Source organism: Oncorhynchus tshawytscha, linkage group LG06, assembly GCF_018296145.1.
Source record: "Oncorhynchus tshawytscha isolate Ot180627B linkage group LG06, Otsh_v2.0, whole genome shotgun sequence".
Taxonomy (NCBI): domain Eukaryota; kingdom Metazoa; phylum Chordata; class Actinopteri; order Salmoniformes; family Salmonidae; genus Oncorhynchus; species Oncorhynchus tshawytscha.
Genome location: NC_056434.1, coordinates 54803578 through 54823233, shown reverse-complemented (window position 1 = coordinate 54823233; position 19656 = coordinate 54803578). Strand labels below are relative to the sequence as shown.

Genomic DNA, 19656 nt, shown 5'->3' with positions numbered 1-19656 from the left:
CAGATTGGGTTAAGGAAAGATTAAATATGTCTGTAAACACTCCAGCCAACTGGTCTGCACAAGCTCTGAGAACACGGCTAGAGATGCCGTCTGGGCCGGCAGCCTTGGGAGGGTTAACACGTTTAAATGTTTTACTCATGTCGTGCATGGAGAAGGAGAGCCCACAGTCCTTGGTAGTGGGCCACATTAGTGGCACTGTGTAATCCTCAAAGCGGGCGAAGAAGACAGGAAGCAAGACGTTGGTGTCCGTGACTTGACTACACTGTTTGTATTCAGCCATATTCCCAGTCACCTTGTCATGGTTAAATGTGATGGTTCATGCTTTCAGTTTTATGAGAATGCTGACATCTATCCATGGTTTACGGTTAGGATAGATTTTAATAGTCACAGTGGGTACATCATCTCCTATGAACTACCTGAAACTCAGTCACCATATCAGTGTATTCGTTAATGTCATTCTTGGAGGCTACACGGAACATATCCCAGTCCATGTGATCAAACAATCTTGAAGTGTTGATTCTGATTGGTCAGACCAGCGTTGAATGGTCCTTAGCATGGGTACTTCCTGTTTGAATTTCTGCCTATAGGATAAGAGGAGCAAAATGGAGCCATGATCAGATTTGCTGAAGGGAGGGCCAGGGAGGGTCTTGTAGGCATCCCGGTAGTTGGAGTAGCAGTGGTCGAGTGTTTTAGCAGCGCGAGTACTACAGTCAAGGTGTTGATATTACTTCGGTAGTGTTTTCCTCAAATTTGCTTTGTTAAACTCCGAAGCTACAAAAAATGCGGCATCAGGATATGTGGTTTCCAGTTTGCATAAAGTCCAGTGAAGTACTTTAAGGGCCGTCGTGGTATCGGCTTCAGGAGGAATATACATAGCTGTGACTATAACCAAAGAGAATTGGTCGGTATTTGATTGTGCGGTATTCTAAGTCAGGGGAACAAAAGGACTTGAGTTCCTGTATGTTGTCACAATCACACAATGAGTATTTAATCATGAAACATACACCTCCACCCCTTCTCCCCGAGAGATATTTATTTCTGTCTGCGAAATGAACTGAGAACCCTGTACGGCTGTACGGACTCAGACAGTATATCCAGAGAGAGCTATGTTTCCGTGAAACAAGGTACAGTGAGGCAAAAAAGTATTTAGTCAGCCACCAATTGTGCAAGTTCTCCCACTTCAAAGATGAGAGGCCTGTAATTTTCATCATAGGTACACTTCAACTATGACAGACAAAATGAGAAAAAAAATCCAGAAAATTACATTGTAGGATTTTTAATTTATTTATTTGTAAATTATGGTGGAAAATAAGTTTTTGGTCACCTACAAACAAGCAAGATTTCTGGCTCTCACAGACCTGTAACTTCTTCTTTAAGAGGCTCCTCTGTCCTCCACTCGTTACCTGTATTAATGGCACCTGTTTGAACTTGTTATCAGTATAAAAGACACCTGTCCACAACCACACTCACGCTCCAAACTCCACTATGGCCAAGACCAAAGAGCTGTGAAAGGACACCAGAAACAAAATTGTAGACCTGCACCAGGCTGGGAAGACTGAATCTGCAATAGGTAAGCAGCTTGGTTTGAAGGAATCAACTGTGGGAGCAATTATTAGGATATGGAAGACATACAAGACCACTGATAATCTCCCTCGATCTGGGGCTCCACGCAATATCTCACCCCGTGGGGTCAAAATGGTCACAAGAATGGTGAGCAAAAATCCCAGAACCACACGGGGGGACCTAGTGAATGACCTGCAGAGAGCTAGGACCAAAGTAACAAAGCCTACCATCAGTAACACACTACGCCGCCAGGGACTCAAATCTTGCAGTGCCCGACGTGTCCCCCTGCTTAAGCTAGTACATGTCCAGGCCCGTCTGAAGTTTGCTAGAGAGCATTTGGATGACCCAGAAGAAGATTGGGAGAATGTCATATGGTCAGATGAAACCAAAATATAACTTTTTGGTAAAAACTCAACTCGTCGTGTTTGGAGGACAAAGAATGCTGAGTTGCATCCAAAGAACACCATACCTACTGTGAAGCATGGGGGTGTAAACATCATGCCTTTGGGGCTGTTTTCTGCAAAGGGACCAGGACGACTGATCCGTGTAAAGGAAAGAATGAATGGGGCCATGTATCGTGAGATTTTGAGTGAAAACCTCCTTCCATCAGCAAGGGCATTGAAGATGAAACATGGCTGGGTCTTTCAGCATGACAATGATCCCAAACACACCGCCCGGGCAACGAAGGAGTGGCTTCGTAAGAAGCATTTCAAGGTCCTGGAGTGGCCTAGCCAGTCTCCAGATCTCAAGCCCATAGAAAATCTTTGGAGGGAGTTGAAAGTCTGTGTTGCCCAGCAACAGCCCCAAAACATCACTGCTATAGAGGAGATCTGCATGGAGGAATGGGCCAAAATACCAGCAACAGTGTGTGAAAACCGTGTGAAGACTTACAGAAAACGTTTGACCTCTGTCATTGCCAACAAAGGGTATATAACAAAGTATTGAGATAAACTTTGGTTATTGACCAAATACTTATTTTCCACCATAATTTGCAAATAAATTCATTAAATATCCTACAATGTGATTTTCTGGATTTTTTTTCTCATCTTGTCTGTCATAGTTGAAGTGTACCTATGATGAAAATTACAGGCCTCTCTCATCTTTTTAAGTGGGAGAACTTGCACAATTGGTGGCTGACTAAATACTTTTTTGCCCCACTGTATGTTACAATCCCTGATGTCTGTCTGGAAGGAAATCCTCACCCTGAGCTCGTCAACTTTATTATCCAGAGATTGAACATTAGCGAGTAATATACTCGGAAGCGGTGGAATGTGCACGCCTCATGAGTCAGGCTAGAAGTCCACTCCCAATACCTCTTCTCCACCGGCAGTGTTTTGAATCAGCTTTTGGAATCAGTTCAAGTGCCCTGTGGGGTACGAACAAAGGATCCAATTCGGAAAAATTGTATTCCTAATTGTAATTCTTGTGAGTTACATTCGCTCTGATATCTAAAAGTTCTTCCCGGCTGTACAGTGCCTTGCGAAAGTATTCGGCCCCCTTGAACTTTGCGACCTTTTGCCACATTTCAGGCTTCAAACATAAAGATATAAAACTGTATTTTTTTTGTGAAGAATCAACAACAAGTGGGACACAATCATGAAGTGGAACAACATTTATTGGATTTTCAAACTTTTTTAACAAATCAAAAACTGAAAAATTGGGCGTGCAAAATTATTCAGCCCCTTTACTTTCAGTGCAGCAAACTCTCTCCAGAAGTTCAGTGAGGATCTCTGAATGATCCAATGTTGACCTAAATGACTAATGATGATAAATACAATCCACCTGTGTGTAATCAAGTCTCCGTATAAATGCACCTGCACTGTGATAGTCTCAGAGGTCCGTTAAAAGCGCAGAGAGCATTATGAAGAACAAGGAACGCACCAGGCAGGTCCGAGATACTGTTGTGAAGAAGTTTAAAGCCGGATTTGGATACAAAAAGATTTCCCAAGCTTTAAACATCCCAAGGAGCACTGTGCAAGCGATAATATTGAAATGGAAGGAGTATCAGACCACTGCAAATCTACCAAGACCTGGCTGTCCCTCTAAACTTTCAGCTCATACAAGGAGAACACTGATCAGAGATGCAGCCAAGAGGCCCATGATCACTCTGGATGAACTGCAGAGATCTACAGCTGAGGTGGGAGACTCTGTCCATAGGACAACAATCAGTCGTGTATTGCACAAATCTGGCATTTATAGAAGAGTGGCAAGAAGAAAGCCATTTCTTAAAGATATCCATAAAAAGTGTTGTTTAAAGTTTGCCACAAGCCACCTGGGAGACACACCAAACATGTGGAAGAAGGTGCTCTGGTCAGATGAAACCAAAATTGAACTTTTTGGCAACAATGCAAAATGTTATGTTTGGCGTAAAAGCAACACAGCTCATCACCCTGAACACACCATCCCCACTGTCAAACATGGTGGTGGCAGCATCATGGTTTGGGCCTGCTTTTCTTCAGCAGGGACAGGGAAGATGGTTAAAATTGATGGGAAGATGGATGGAGCCAAATACAGGACCATTCTGGAAGAAAACCTGATGGAGTCTGCAAAAGACCTGAGACTGGGACAGATATTTGTCTTCCAACAAGACAATGATCCAAAACATAAAGCAAAATCTACAATGGAATGGTTCAAAAATAAACGTATCCAGGTGTTAGAATGGCCAAGTGAAAGTCCAGACCTGAATCCAATCGAGAATCTGTGGAAAGAACTGAAAACTGCTGTTCACAAATGCTCTCCATCCAACCTCACTGAGCTCGAGCTGTTTTGCAAGGAGGAATGGGAAAAAATGTCAGTCTCTCGATGTGCAAAACTTATAGAGACATACCCCAAGCGACTTACAGCTGTAATCGCAGCAAAAGGTGGCGCTACAAAGTATTAACTTAAGGGGGCTGAATAATTTTGCACGCCCAATTTTTCAGTTTTTGATTTGTTAAAAAAGTTTGAAATATCCAATAAATGTCGTTTCACTTCATGATTGTGTCCCACTTGTTGTTGATTCTTCACAAAAAAATACAGTTTTATATCTTTATGTTTGAAGCCTGAAATGTGGCAAAAGGTCGCAAAGTTCAAGGGGGCCGAATACTTTCGCAAGGCACTGTATGTAATAACACAAAAGCAATTCTGGGCTAATAATGTAAGAAATAACACAAAAAAATTAATACTGCAAAGTTGCCTAGGAGCTAGAAGCACGGCTGCCCTATCTGTCGGTGCCATCTTGCTTGAAAGAGATTAACGTGGGAAAACCTTTGTACAGTAAGAGAAATATTATCCTCCACGTGTGAGTCCGGTTTCTTTATACTGGGGTCAGTCCAGAAGAAAGCGAGGTATTATTTACAGTTTAAGTCGGAAGTTTAAATACACCTTAGCCAAATACATTTAAACTCAGTTTTTCACAATTCCTGACATTTAATCCAAGTGAAAGTTCCCTGTTTTAGGTCAGTTAGGATCACCACTTTATTTTAAGAATATGAAATGTCAGAATAATAGCAGAGAGAATGATTTATTTCAGCTTTTATTTCTTTCATCACATTCCCAGTGGGTCAGAAGTTTACATAGACTCAATTAGTATTTGGTAGCATTGCCTTTAAATTGTTTAACTCAAACGTTTCGGGTAGCCTTCCACAAGCTGGAGGAATTTTGTCCCATTCCTCCTGAAAGAGCTGGTATAACTGAGTCCGGTTTGTAGGCCTCCTTGCTCGCACATGTTTTTTCAGTTCTGCCCACAAATTTTGCGATGGCCACTCCAATACTTTGACTTTGTTGTCCTGTAGCCATTTTGCCACAACTTTGGAAGTATGCTTGGGGTCATTGTCCGTTTGGAAGACCCATTTTCGACCAAGCTTTAACTTCCTGACTGATGTCTTGAGATGTTGCTTCAATATATCCACATAAATTTCCATCCTCATGATGCAATCTATTTTGTGAAGTGCACCAGTCCCTCCTGCAGCAAAGCACCCCCACAACATGATGCTGCCACCCCCTTGCTTTACGGTTGGATGGTGGTCTTCAGCTTGCAAGCATCCCCATTTTTTTCTCCAAACATACGATGGTCACTATAGCCAAATTGTTATATTTTTGTTTCATCAGACCAGAGGACATTTCTCCAAAAAGTATGATCTTTGTCCCCATTTGCGGTTGCAAACCGTAGTCTGGCTTTTTTATGGCGGTTTTGGAGCAGTGGCTTCCTTTGCTGAGCGGCTTTTCAGGTTATGTTGATATAGGACTCTTTTTACTGAGGATATCGATACTTTGTACCTGTTTCCTCCAGCATCTTCACAAGGTCCTTTGCTTTTGTTTTGGAATTGATTTGCACTTTTTGCACCAAAGTACATTAATCTCTGAACTCGTCTCTTTCCTGAGCGGTATGACGGCTGCGTGGTCCCATGGTGTTTATACTTGCGTACTATTGTTTATACAGATGAACATGGTACATTCAGGCGCTTGGAAATTGCTCCGAAGGATGAACCAGACGTGTAGAGGTCTACAAATAGTTTTCTGAGGTCTTGGCTGATTTCTTTTGATTTTCCCATGATGTCAAGCAAAGAGGCACTGAGTTTGAAGGTAGTCCTTGGAATACATCCACAGTGACACCTCCAATTGATTCAAATGATGTAAATTAGCTTCTAAAGCCATGACATCATTTTATGGAATTTCCCAAGCTGTTTAAAGGCACAGTCAACGTAGTATATGTAAACTTCTGACCCACTGGAATTGTGATACAGTGAATTCTAAGTTAAATAATCTGTCTGTAAACAATAGTTTAAAAAATTACTTGTAGATTACAAAGTAGATGTCCTAACCGACTTGCCAAAACTATAGTTTGTTATCAAGAAATTTGTGGATGTGTTGAAAAACCACTCCACAAATGAAAATCCACTCCCAATGAAAAACCACTCACAATGACTCCAATCTAAGTGTATGTAAACTTCCGACTTCAACTGTATGGGCATTTCTTAAATGGCATGGTTTCCCAGATGGTGTTATAAAAAATGGAACAAATTTGTTTGCAAAATTAACTGTACAAGTGAATATAAACCACTCACTGACTGAAGCCTTCATTGTTGAGAGGCGTAAAGCAGGCTTGTCCTCTTAGTGTGCTGGCCATCAGCCCCTTGTTAAAAAAATGGTTAAAAAATCATTTTAAAGGATGATAGGATAAAAGGTGTATCTGTTGGAAATAGTTGTGTAGTTATCTCTGCTTATGCCGACGACATGTCTTTATTCATTCGCAAGAAGAATTACATTTCATCATTTTGGATTCTATGAGAAAGAGCTTTCTAAACCTATAGAATTGAAAGATTAAATGTAATTGCTCGGCATCTATATACGTGGAACGAAGAAAAACTGGGATAGAGAAGATGCTATAGTTCATGAGGTGGTTAAGAAATGGTCTGACAAGAGTACTAGCTACAAATGTAGAACAAATACTGTTAATGTGCATTTTATCCCCCGACTGATGAATGCATCCTAACGATCAATAAGGCATGTGTTTAGTTAATATGGGGTTCAAATAGTGAGGTAACAAAGATAGATACTCTTTTAAGAATGAAATTATTAGGAGACATTGCTGCATTGAGCATGGGTGTGAAGTAAACATGTTTTGCTAGTGCCATAGCTTGAAATGTCCTTTGGATGGTTGACCTGCAGAGGTTGGGAAAATTACGTAGGAAATCAAGAAAAAACCTACCTCAGTTAGGGCTATGGCAACTTCACTGACGATTTTATACATTTGAATATTAACTGGTACAGTGACTATAAACTGATATCTGATTAAATGTATGGTGGTGAAGTCACATACATCACCCCTGCAGAAAGTAAAGAATGTTTAAAAAATCTAGTGCATGCTGTAGTAAAGTGGAGTTGTTTTGTTAGTAAAATGTTGTCCCATGCCTAATTGTCGTGATGAGCAGAGTTTAGAACATATTTTATTGAACTGCTACAGAAGTAAAGAAATTTCAGATCTGATGAGAAGTATTTATTTTGATGTATATACGTATAAATCAAGACTGTCTTTCACAGTGTCTTCGATACTCACATGTATCACAATACTCAATACTAAAGCATTCTGGTGGACAATAAGACTTGGAAGACAAGATTTATTATGATTATAAAATAACTTTTTGGCCCCTCAAACACTCTTTTAACATAAAAAAGACAAGAGCTAAATCAAGTAGGCCAGTCACCCAACAATGTGGCTAGATAACAATCTACCTATATAGTTAACATTTTCTGAGGATTTAAAAAAAAAATCTCCGATTCACTTCATAAAGCTTTCATGTCAATATCAATGTCATTGATCAGATAATATTAACTTTTACCTCAGATAGAAATTGTCAATTCACTTTCAAGCTGATTCTATTTTTCTGAGTCTACTCGTTTTGGAAGTTAGCTCACCAGGTGTCAAATTTCACAGGCTCATTTTATCAATCTGAAAAAATACAAAAAAATGTACATATCATTACCAACATAAAAACAAATTATATACAGATTATCTTGATATTGCTGTCCAAATCTGAATGATAGAGTTCCAAAATTGGTCCTAAACTGTCAGATTGAGTGGGGGGGAGGCACCTCCATGTGGCAGCATTGTCAAATTAGCCATTTTTGTGTTTATTTTTAATTTTTAGAGAAGGCCTAATTCCCACTCCTTAATCTCTAAACCAATCATTTATCATTAATGCAGACATTGTAACCTATCAAAAGAGGGGTTTGATGAAAAGATTGGTGATTGTAGCACAGAGTTATTGATGTGACAACCATCTTGAAACATGTTTACGAATTTTTAATGGGGGGCTGGAAACTGTTCAGGGGCAAATACTGACTGCAGCTATTCATTAGCATTGTTTAGAAGTACTCCCCTCTAACACGCATGCTAAGGTGCCGGGAGATCACAATACTGAATTCAGATTTAGAATTATAATGAGCGTTATGTTGGCTATGTCCATGATTTGGCGTTCAAAAACAATACATTAAAACATTTTTTTGTTGCTTGTAAATGTTTATTTAGACCTTTTTTGGAATTACATACCGGCCGTAACGGCAGTAAATGTAAATAGTTGCAGGCAGGGCTGGCATATTTGCTGAGTAATGAATGCATTTTGACATTCTAACGCTTGTAGAGCTATATAATGGTAAGATGAATATACCCAAATACTGGTTCAGTTGGCAACCAATGTTCTTAAATCAGACAATCCAATTCTAGTAAGATTCTAAAATAGAATGTTATTTTCAGGGACCATACTTGTGAACATTAGACAAAGTTTAAATTCAAACGGTTTCTCCATCTCAAAATGCACATCAGCCAATTAAAGACGTTGATTTACTTGCACATGATAGAACGTTAGAACAGAGCCCTGTGGTCCTGGTCAAAGGTAGTGCACTAAACAGTATAGGGAATATTCTGTCATTTGTGAAGCAGACCATGACTAAAACACTTAATTTTATTCCATATAGGTCGATTGGCTCTCAAGTTCCGACCCACATTCCGTCTGACTTCTGTTAGAATCTTAAAGCCGCTCTCCGTAATTCGTTTTCCAGCCCAAAGCCATCACCGGAAATATTATAAATTGAAATAGCCAAACCATTGAACAGCATCAAATATCCAAACTTGTGCCTTTAAAGCCCTGTACCCCTGTGTATACATTCATTGACTGTTTTTTAGCTGGCTGACCTTCAACTATAGTCCTCCCAGTGTTCTCTCACTGACAAAGCACAGGACAAATAACCACTTCTCAATGGCATGCTGCTAACATTTCTCATGAAACACTCGCTCCCCCTGTCCCGCTGCCCACCACAACACTGTTATCCAGGGTCCTTCAGAGGAGCACTGAAGCGGAATAAACACATATAGTTCCACATGATTCTTCAGATGCTGCTATAGCTGCTTTGCTAGTTACAGTACAACTTTTATCATATGAACTTGCTGCTTGTGAACAATTAAGGAGACAGCATTTCTACCGTAATTGCATTGTTAGCGGACAGTATAAATGCATATATTGGGTCTCTCCCTTTCTCTGTACGCTCAGTGTGTGTGTCTTTGATGTGTTGGAGTCACAGGGGGCCTATGTTAGTGAGGTTGTTGTGATAGCGGCTAGGCTATGTTAGGCTTCCTGTATGTGATGTACCCATAGAGTTGGATAGAGAGCACACTTGGCCCGAAGCCTGCTTTTGCATGGGCATTGTAATGGAGGGCTTTCACCATTTTGAAGTAGCCAACTATGTTGAGCTTCCTACAGGTTCAGGAAGGATCACAGAATTACATTCAGGTCAGCCAATGCTTTATACTCCTGAGAAAACATTGCAGCACTAAAGGTGGCAGTAAATCATCAACCTTGGCTTTATCCCCGTTCAGACAATACACATTTGTGCACAGTAGATGGTGGTATGCACATTTTCAGTTAATTTACAGACTGCCAGTATACTCATGTAGGATTAGAAGAAGAAAGTACAGCTATCCCTCAATGGCGCTGTGCATAAGCAGCCATTGCAAAGATAGGAGATGCAAAGATAGGAGATGAGCTCTCTTGTTAATCTCTATCGGTTGTTGTGATGTAGCGACTAGGCTACACTAGGTTTCCTGTGTTTACCCTGTGATGTACAACTCTTCCCAGCCCAGCTAGGAGTTATTAGGGATTTTTCTTTTTTATTAGGGACTTACCCCCCAGCCAACAGCTAATGATGCAATTATGTTTAAAACAAATGCAACCAGCAAACTCGTTTAGGGGTAAGTTCCACAAACAATGCCAAAACAAGAGGAATAGGAAATGCAGTAAACTGTGAATGTTTTCTCTGGGTTACGAAGGGTCGTTTTCACAGTCTAATGTTGATAAAACAGAGGTTGGTTTTGTGAGTACACTGTAACAACCAGTTACACTGGTTATAGAATGGTGTCCCTCTGCTCTCATGTTATGTGTAATAGCCTATGATGTATGGATTCAAATAGAATCTGTGATAGTTCATTCTTGTTCTGTATTCCAGTTCTTACATTGCACTGACATTAGCCTATTCCCTCTGGTACTGTCTTTCTCCCCCCCAAAAATGTTGGTCTGTTTTATTAGATACAGTTATTTTCCTGTGTCTGCTCTCAGGACTAAAATGTGTTGTCTGTTTCTCTGCAGGTCACCTCTCTCCATGGAAGACCTCCAAACAGGTAAAACACAACTATTTGTGTGTGTATATTTATTTGATTGCAGAGGGAGAAGGGTGACACAGTAACATATTTAATCAGTGTGTGTGCATATGCGTGTGTGCGTGCGGGTTTGTCTGTCTCCGGGACTTAATTGAGCAGCCTGGGAGATGTTTTTGCCTTTGCTTCACTGCTGATTTAACCAGTCTTTCTTGACCTGCTTAGAGTCAACCATTGGTGGTAGCCTATGATGTTTATTTGTACAGTAATTCTCTGAAAAGAGGATGGGCTCGTGTTATTTTTGCTTCAATTAGGCACATTTTTATAGGGGTAGTTTTGGCTTTGAAAACAATTATTTAAAGACATGCTCCAGAACTTTGGTGATTTTTTTAAACCTCCTGCTTTATGCTGTCAATGTATAGTTCATACATGCATAATCTATGAGTAGAATTACTGTGTTAGCTACCTCTATTAGCTACAAAATCCCTAGCCGTGCGGCACCATTTTCCTTACATTTTCCACCATGTGGGCCAGCCCCCTAGCAATTCAAGTTCTAACCAATGAGCTTCAGCCCCTTGCAGCAGAGCGAAAGAGAGAGCAATGACATTGTGCACATACGTGACGTTGTATATCATTGTCGCGGATAACTTTTGGCTCGTGAGCACCACTTTAAGAACTACTGGCTAAAATGTATAGGGTAAATCCAATTGAATTCAATCACTTTTTGTCAGCACCCATTATGATTTGAACGAAACCTCCTATACATATTTGCCCAATGTAGAAGTGCTCAGGAAGTGACTTTTGGACCTGAATGCCAAAACAGTCAAGATACAAAAGTGCTCCAAGTTGACCCCACCATACCATGAGACATCCATGTCTTCATCACTGGAAATGATAAATAGCTTTTTTTTAGTTTGATATCACTTAAAAGATTAGAAACAGTATACTGTCCTCCTTATAGTGTGTGTAACCGTAACTTCACAGCCAGCCAAACTCCATTCACCAAGAAACTGAAACAGAGTCAGGGATAGGCTTCCAAAAACCTCCAGTGTTTTATTGATGAAACGGAGTGAAACTGAAACATAAAATAATGGAATTACTGATACAGCTTAAGCCTAATATATAAATACACAATATAGTGCTTAGCCAACAACTGCAATTTTTTTTATTCTAAACCCCAATAGTGCACACACTTCACCTGAATGAAAGGAACTAGCTGCTACATCAATTAACAGACACTCTAGGCAGGGTGGTACACTTGACATAAAATCTGAATTACCAACCATCTAGTACAAATACTCTCTGATACAACAGAGATAAACATCTTAGAAAATGATTTGTACTCACAAGCAATGCTTTCGAAGAATTTAACAACAAGGATGGCAGGAGATAACCAGCAGTGCTGCAACCGTTCTCAACAATGAATCTTATTTAAATTACTGCCTAGTTCCCTTTTCAGCACCAAGGAAAAAACACAAGCTAGATGTAATTCAATTGAATGGCCCCCTGGTGGCGTATATCAAAGTGTATATAAACCCTGAACGGAGCAGAACAAACAGGTTGTCAAACTTCAACATTTCTGAATATACATTATTATTTTTTTACCTTTAACGTCAATGATCTAAAAACACGTAAACTCAAATGTTTTTCACATTCTAATTTGTTGTACCATAGACCCTATTTTACAATCTCTAAGGTTTTTGTGATATGCCCGCTATCAGTTGAGACAGAGCATACTCTTTAATACAGGGTGGTTGTCATATTTTGGCTGACAAATGGACTAAAATGGGAATACATTTGAAATTTCAACTTTCAAGTGGTACCACAAAGATGGTTGGAGGGCCACACATCAGACAATGTAAATTGAATGGGAACATCTGTTGTCTTAAATTATACTGTCAATCCTCCATAGGAAACCTATTGAAATAAAATCTAATTGTATTTGTCACATGCGCCGAATACAACAGGTGATAGACCTTACAGTGAAATCCTTACTTACAAGCCCTTAACAAACAATGACGTTTTAAGAAAATACCTTTAAAAAAGTAAGAGATAATTAAATAAATAATTAAAGCAGCAGTAAATAACAATAGCGGGGCTATATACAGGGGGTACCGGTACAGAGTCAATGTGCGGGGCCCCGGTGTCGAGGTAATTAAGATAATATATACATGTACGGGGGGGGGGCAATGCAAATAGTCTGGGCCATTTGATTAGCTGTTCAGGAGTCTTATGGCTTGGGGGTAGGAGCTATTTAGGAGCCTCTTGGACCTAGATTTGGCACTCCTGTACCGCTTGCTGTTATGTAGCAGAGAGAACAGTCTATGACTAGGGTGGCTGGAGCCTTTGACAATTTTTAGGGCCTTCCTCTGAAATTGCCTGGTATAGAGGTCCTGGATGGCCGAAATTACAGTAATACAGTAGCAGTCAAAGTTTGGACACACCTACTCATTCCATGTTTTTTATTTATTTGTACTCTTTTATATATTGTAGAATTATAGTGAAGACATACCAACTATTAAATAACACATTTGGAATCCTGTACTAACCAAAAAAGTGTTAAACAAATCCAAACATATTTGAGATTCCTTTCAATCAACAGGTGCCTTCTTAAAAGTTAATTTGCGGAATTTCTTTCCTTCTTAATGAGTTTGAGCCAATCAGTTGTGTCGTGACAAGGTAGGGGTGGTATACAGAAGATAGCCCTATTTGGTAGAAGATCAAGTCCATATTATGGCAAGCAAAGTGAAAAGACTGTGAATCATTACTTTAAGACATGAAGGTCAGTCAATAAGGAAAGTGTCAAAAGAGTTGGTGTATAGAGTGAAGGAAAAGCAGCGAACAAGTGCTCAGCATATGTGGGAATTTCTTCGCGCTTTTTGGAAAAGCATTCTATCAAGGCAAATGGCGGCTACTTAGAAAAATGTAAAATATATTTTGATTTGTTTAACACTGACGATTTACACTGTGTCACGCCCTGGCCTTAGATATATCTGTTTTCTTTATATTTTGGTTAGGTCGGGGAGTGACTAGGGTGGGTACGCTAGTTTTTGTATTGTCTAGGGTTATTTGTATGTCTAGGGTTTTTGTAGATCTAGTTTGTATAGCTTCACGTTTCGTTATTTTGTTAGTCTGTTCAGTGTTTCATTCTTTAATTAAATAAGAATGTACGCATACCACGCTGCGCCTTGGTCCGATCGTTATAACAATCGTGACACACTGATAATGACTTGAGGCCAAAACGTTTGTGTTTTGTTGTCACCTTTAATTGATGCACTTTCTTGCGCTATGATTTTTTGGGCACCATGATGTTTTAATAAATATCTTTATTTTGCATTCAAGCCTCGGCTTTTGATTTATTCCTTTATTCAACAGTGCACGGGTCTCTATCTTTTCTGGTAATTGTAATTAGTTAAGTAGTCAATTAAATTTAAATGTCAATGTTGAACCAGCTAAATTGCCGTGGTTTGAAGCGATAGGTCCATTCTATGAATTACATGTCCATGATTGAAATGACACCCACCCTGTATTCATGAGCCAATTGTGTCTCAACCAATGGCGGGCACAACACAAAAACCTCAGATGTGAAAAAGTTCTAAGCTACAACATATCGAATCTGAAGCGTTTTTAGATAATTGATGTTAAAGGTTTAATTTTTAAATAAAATAATAAAGAAATAATAAAATATATTTGTAGGACTTTAAACTGTGGAATTGAAAAACCTATGAATGAAAAACACCTATGAACTGAATGCCCTATTGATTTGAGTGGTCTGTAATTCAGCTTTAAAATGCAAATGTGTACGCAGTTATCTAAACATGACTGGATTAAATTAAAGTAATTGACATACAGTTGAAGTCGGAAGTTTACATACACTTAGGTTGGAGTCATCAAAACCTGTTTTTCAACCACTCCACAAATTTCTTGATAACAAACTATGGTTTTGCTAAGTTGGTTAGGACATCTACTTTGTGCATGACACAAGTAATTTTTCCAACAATTGTTTACAGATAGATTATTTCACTGTATCACAATTCCAGTGGGTCAGAAGTTTACATACACAAAAATGACTGTGCCTTTAAACAGCTTGGAAAATTGCAGAAAATGATGTCATGGCTTTAGAAGTTTCTGATTGGCTAAGTGACACAATTTCAGTCAATTGGAGGTGTACTTGTAGATGTATTTCAAGGCCTTACCTTCAAACTCAGTGCCTCTTTGCTTGACATCATGGGAATATCAAAAGAAATCAGCCAAGAAATTGTAGACAACTTCAAGTCTGGTTCATCCTTGGGAGCAAATTCCAAATGCCTGAAGGTACCACATTCATCTGTATAAACAATAGTACGCAAGTATTAACATCATGGGACCACGCAGCCATCATACCGCTCAGGAAGGAGACATGTTTGGTCTCCTAGAGATGAATGTACTTTGGTGCGAAAAGTGCAAATCAGTCCCAGAACAACAGCAAAGGACCTTGTGAATATGCTGAAGCAAACCGGTAAATAAGTATCTATATCCACAGTAAAACAAGTCCTATATCGACATAACCTGAAAGGCCGCTCAGCAAGGAAGAAGCCACTGCTCCAAAACTGCCATAAAAGAGCCAGACTATGGTTTGCAACTGCACATGGGGATAAAGATGGTACTTTTTGGAGAAACGTCCTCTGGTCTGAAGAAACAAAAATCGAACTGTTGCGCCATAATGACCATTATATTTGGAGGAAAAAGGGGGATGCTTGCAAGCTGAAGAACACCATCCCAACCGTGAAGCACGGGGGTGGCAGCATCATGTTGTGGGGGTGCTTTGCTGCAGGAGTGACTGGTGAACTTCACAAAATAGATGGCATCATGAGGATTGAAAATTAAGTGGATATATTGAAGCAACATCTCAAGACCTCAGTCAGGAAGTTAAAGCCAAATGGACAATGACCTCAAGCAAACTTCCAAAGTTGTGGCAAAATGGCTTAAGGACAACAAAGTCAATGTATTGGAGTGGCCATCACAAAGCCCTGACCTCAATCCCATAGAGAATTTGTGGGCAGAACTGAAAAAGCGTGTGCGAGCAAGGAGGCTTACAAACCTGACTCAGTTACACCAGCTCTGTCAGGAGGAATGGGCCAAAATGCACCCAACTTATTGTGGGAAGCTTGTGGAAGGCTACCCAAAACATTTGACCCAAGTTAAACAATTTAAAGGCAATGCTACCAAATACTAATTGAGTGTATGTAAACTTCTGACCCACTGGGAATGTAATGAAATAAATAAAAGCTGAAATAAATCATTCTCTCTACTATTATTCTGACATTTTCACATTCTTAAAATGAAGTGGTGATCCTAACTGACCTAAAACAGGGATTTGTTACTAGGATTAAATGTCAGGAATTGTGATAAACTGAGTTTAAATGTACTTAGCTAAGGTGTATGTAAACTTCCTACTTCAACTGTAAATCTTTCTCCTTTATCCTATCCCATCACTATCTGTCTCTACTGCTGTGCCTTCAGATACCAGAGCAGTGGGACTCCCATGGAAGTCCCCAGACTTGCTTGTCAGCCCCAGTGCTTCCCACGGGCACACCCTTCTCTACCCAGCCACAGCATCACACCTCGGTCCCCGACTCCACGGAGGGCTACGACCTCAAACCCGACCCATATGACCTCTATGAGAAGTCCAGGGCCATCTACGAGAGTAGACGTGAGTATTGTTACATGGTGTAAGATAAAGTTTCCACTAGACAAAGACCTTGGGTAAAGTTTTGGATTTTCCCCACTGAGGGAAATTATGATTGGGGGAGGGGAAGCTGATCTTAGATATGTACCTTGGGGAAACTTCACCCCGGAACGAGTACCACACGTCCACTTCCTGGTTCTGCACTGGTGGCTTATAGGAGGTGGAGACTTTTCCTTAACTGAGAAGATGTGGCAACGTAATGTCTGTTTTGTCCAGTAGTGGCAGAAGTTATATCCACAGCAACCAAAACCAACAACTAAATCAACATAGCTTCATAACATTATGGAGTATTATTTAGGTATGGCATATTGAGATAATGCTTAACAACACTAAGTGTGAATACTGAATATGCAATCAGTAGAATTTGTACCGTCTGTCTTTTTTCTTATTCAGTCTGTGAAGGATATTGATCTCTTAATCCTGAAAGATTACAAATCAGTGCTGCATTCTCTCCTTTCTTTGCCACCGTTGTCTGTGTTTGTGGGGGTATTCTCTACATTCTCTTTCTTCCTTACTATCTGCATCCCCTCCTCTTTCTCACCTCTTTTATCCTTGTTTTTTCTACTCCTCTCCCTATCGTTCTCTCTCTCTCCCTCTCCCTTCCCTCTCCTTCCTCATCCCCTCCCTTTCTCCCTGTGCCTCCCTCCCACTCTCTCTTTCTCTCCCCCTATCAGGTCCAGAGTACCAGGAGGTGGAAGTTCACCTGTTGAGGGAGAAGACTGGGTTTGGCTTCCGCATCCTGGGGGGAGACGAGGCCGTGCAGGCTGTGAGTCCGGACGCCCGCGACAAGGCTCGTATGGGACGGGCTGGACAACAAACACCATTATACACACCTAGCATGTCTAACCTCATTGAACACACCTGCTGTCTGCTGCTGCCTACACACCTAACACACTGAACAACATGTAATGCAAACCTTACATCATTTATACAACGGGTGGGTCTAATCCCGAATACTGTTTGGTTAAAACAGCATTCCTGGCGGTGTCTATCCACAAGTTACCACAGGCATTTTAAACGTCATAGAACAAAGTAAATCGGCTAAATCTATCTAACTGCGCAATCCACTGTCTCATCAGCTCAGCCAAGCAATCTATAAACTTGATCTACACTATAAATAGCATTATCTCCCATTACTTTTAGACAAACATTTAGTTTTCAACAGCGTAGATTTGTATAAACCTTGCTGTCTGTCTCTCCGACTTTGCAACATTATTTCAATATTCAAATTTGATCTCCAGCTGTCCCATAGTAATGAACGTGTTGGGACGAGACCGACAGGCAGGCAGCATTTCTCAACCAGTCGAAATCAGGAATCTCAGAGCATAATTTTTATGGATATACAGTATACAAAGAAATGTCAATTGAAAAAAGGTCAGATGAAACAAAGTGCACCTTTCCAGCTTTAGTTTGAAGTGATTGTGTTAGCTTTGTTGTCCTGACGAGTGAGCAAATGTTCTATGCCAGGTGAAATCACGCCTCATTAGCTCATTGTTATGGATGTATCCAAATAAATGTCTCTATAAAACTGCTTATGCAAATGCAGATACTGTTATATTGGCTGCACTTTTTGACGTGACTGTAAGTTAGCCGTAGTTGGCTAGCTAGCAAGCAAGGGATAAGAACGTTGTCAGCCAGTATGGCAATGGAATATTTCAAAGTAACAACTGGGTCACGTCCATAGATACAGAACAAAAACACTGAACGACTCGCGTCTCTGTTAACTGAACCGATAGACCAGCCAGCCAGCCAGCTTGGGTACCAATATATATTGATATTGACACGACTTCGTCTCAGGCCTAACACCCCTGCCAATATATCCTCCAAACACGGGCTTCTCGAGCATTATCACTTAAGTAATAAACACCTAACACCATAATACCCAACTACACCATAATGCACACCTAATGTCATCTTACACACATCTAACCAACTTAGAGTTCCATTATTATATTTTTTTACGACGCAACTGATTTCAAATCAAAATGCACGTTATAGATCTGTCATTCTCATTGAAAGCAAGTCTTATAAGCGGTATATCCGTTCTATATGCAATATTTTTTTATTGGTTTGTTTTTTAATTCTTTGCTACGAAACGTTTTGCGACAGTGTGGCCCACTGAACACGTCCGATAGAATTCAACTATGTTTATTTATTCCCACCCAGCACACCTATAAATGTGCTGCTAATATAGATTGTCGTTGAACAGATTGTGATTGGGGCGATCATAGAGAACACTCCTGCAGAGCGCGATGGACGTCTTCGACCTGGGGACGAGCTCATCTCTGTGGATAAAATGGTGGTTGCTGGAAAACCACACAGATACGTGATCGACCTGATGCACGCCGCTGCACACAATGGTCAGGTCAGCCTGAAGGTCCGGAGGAGAGTCCACTTCTTCAGTGAGTAGAATTCACTACAATGTATACACTAATTCACTAATCACTACTATACTACGTATACACTAATCACTACTGTAGTACACTATACACACACACTATACCAGTGGTGGTCAGTGCCATTCAAGATGAGGGAGGGCAATTTTTTTTCATGTGCATGGCCTTATTTCTATTACAGGATATTGGATGACTGTCATTCATATTCCATTACACAGTTTAATGTAACAGTGATAGGTTTAGGCTACTATATGATACTCAAATTTTCTCCATACCCATTGTGATGTTGCTACAACTTAGCCTCTGAATGAAAGTTTACAATGTAGGTGCACACAGGTCAAGACAAAAATCTGAGCTGACAGTGACATAATTCAATACCGCCTTGCACACTCTTGCCTGCATCGAGCTGATAGGGTGTAATCATTAGTCCAACAGTTGCAAACAATAGTTTCTATTGCACAAATTCAGGTATGTTCATCTTCGTTTTGTTCCATTTGTTTCCGTTTAAGATTTTTTTCAACAGAGTTGGCGGAATTAATACACCCCTGATCATGTGCAAACACAATTCACTTTCATAGCATCCACGCTTTATTCCTTCTCGTATCTATGTGCTCTCCTCCTCTCACCTTGTCCATTCACTTGTGGACTTCAATGCACAAACACATCAGGCAAAAAAACTTTCCAAGCCAAATCATATGATAACCATTACACACAGCCTACATCGTTGTCACCATATTAGCTAAAGTAACGTGATAGTCAACATATCTAATATAACTAAAGCCTCATTAAAGCTGATACAATCATGCAGTAACGGCAATAAATTAGTGTCAATAAATTAGTTA

At 40.1% G+C, this 19656-nt stretch overlaps 1 protein-coding gene across 3 annotated transcripts in view; it reads left to right on the top strand.

Annotated features, from left to right (window-relative positions):
- The window catches only part of LOC112252685 (membrane-associated guanylate kinase, WW and PDZ domain-containing protein 2), a 233779-nt gene that overhangs the window by 180969 nt on the left and 33154 nt on the right, over positions 1–19656 (top strand). For 2 of the 3 annotated variants that reach the window (XM_024424140.2, XM_024424142.2), the window contains exons 12-15: positions 10683–10714; positions 16193–16382; positions 17093–17208; positions 18628–18820. In XM_024424140.2, coding sequence (XP_024279908.1) covers positions 10683–10714; positions 16193–16382; positions 17093–17208; positions 18628–18820 — 531 coding nt within the window. The remainder of the gene's footprint in view (positions 1–10682; positions 10715–16192; positions 16383–17092; positions 17209–18627; positions 18821–19656) is intronic. The other variant, XM_024424141.2, reaches the window with a different exon arrangement.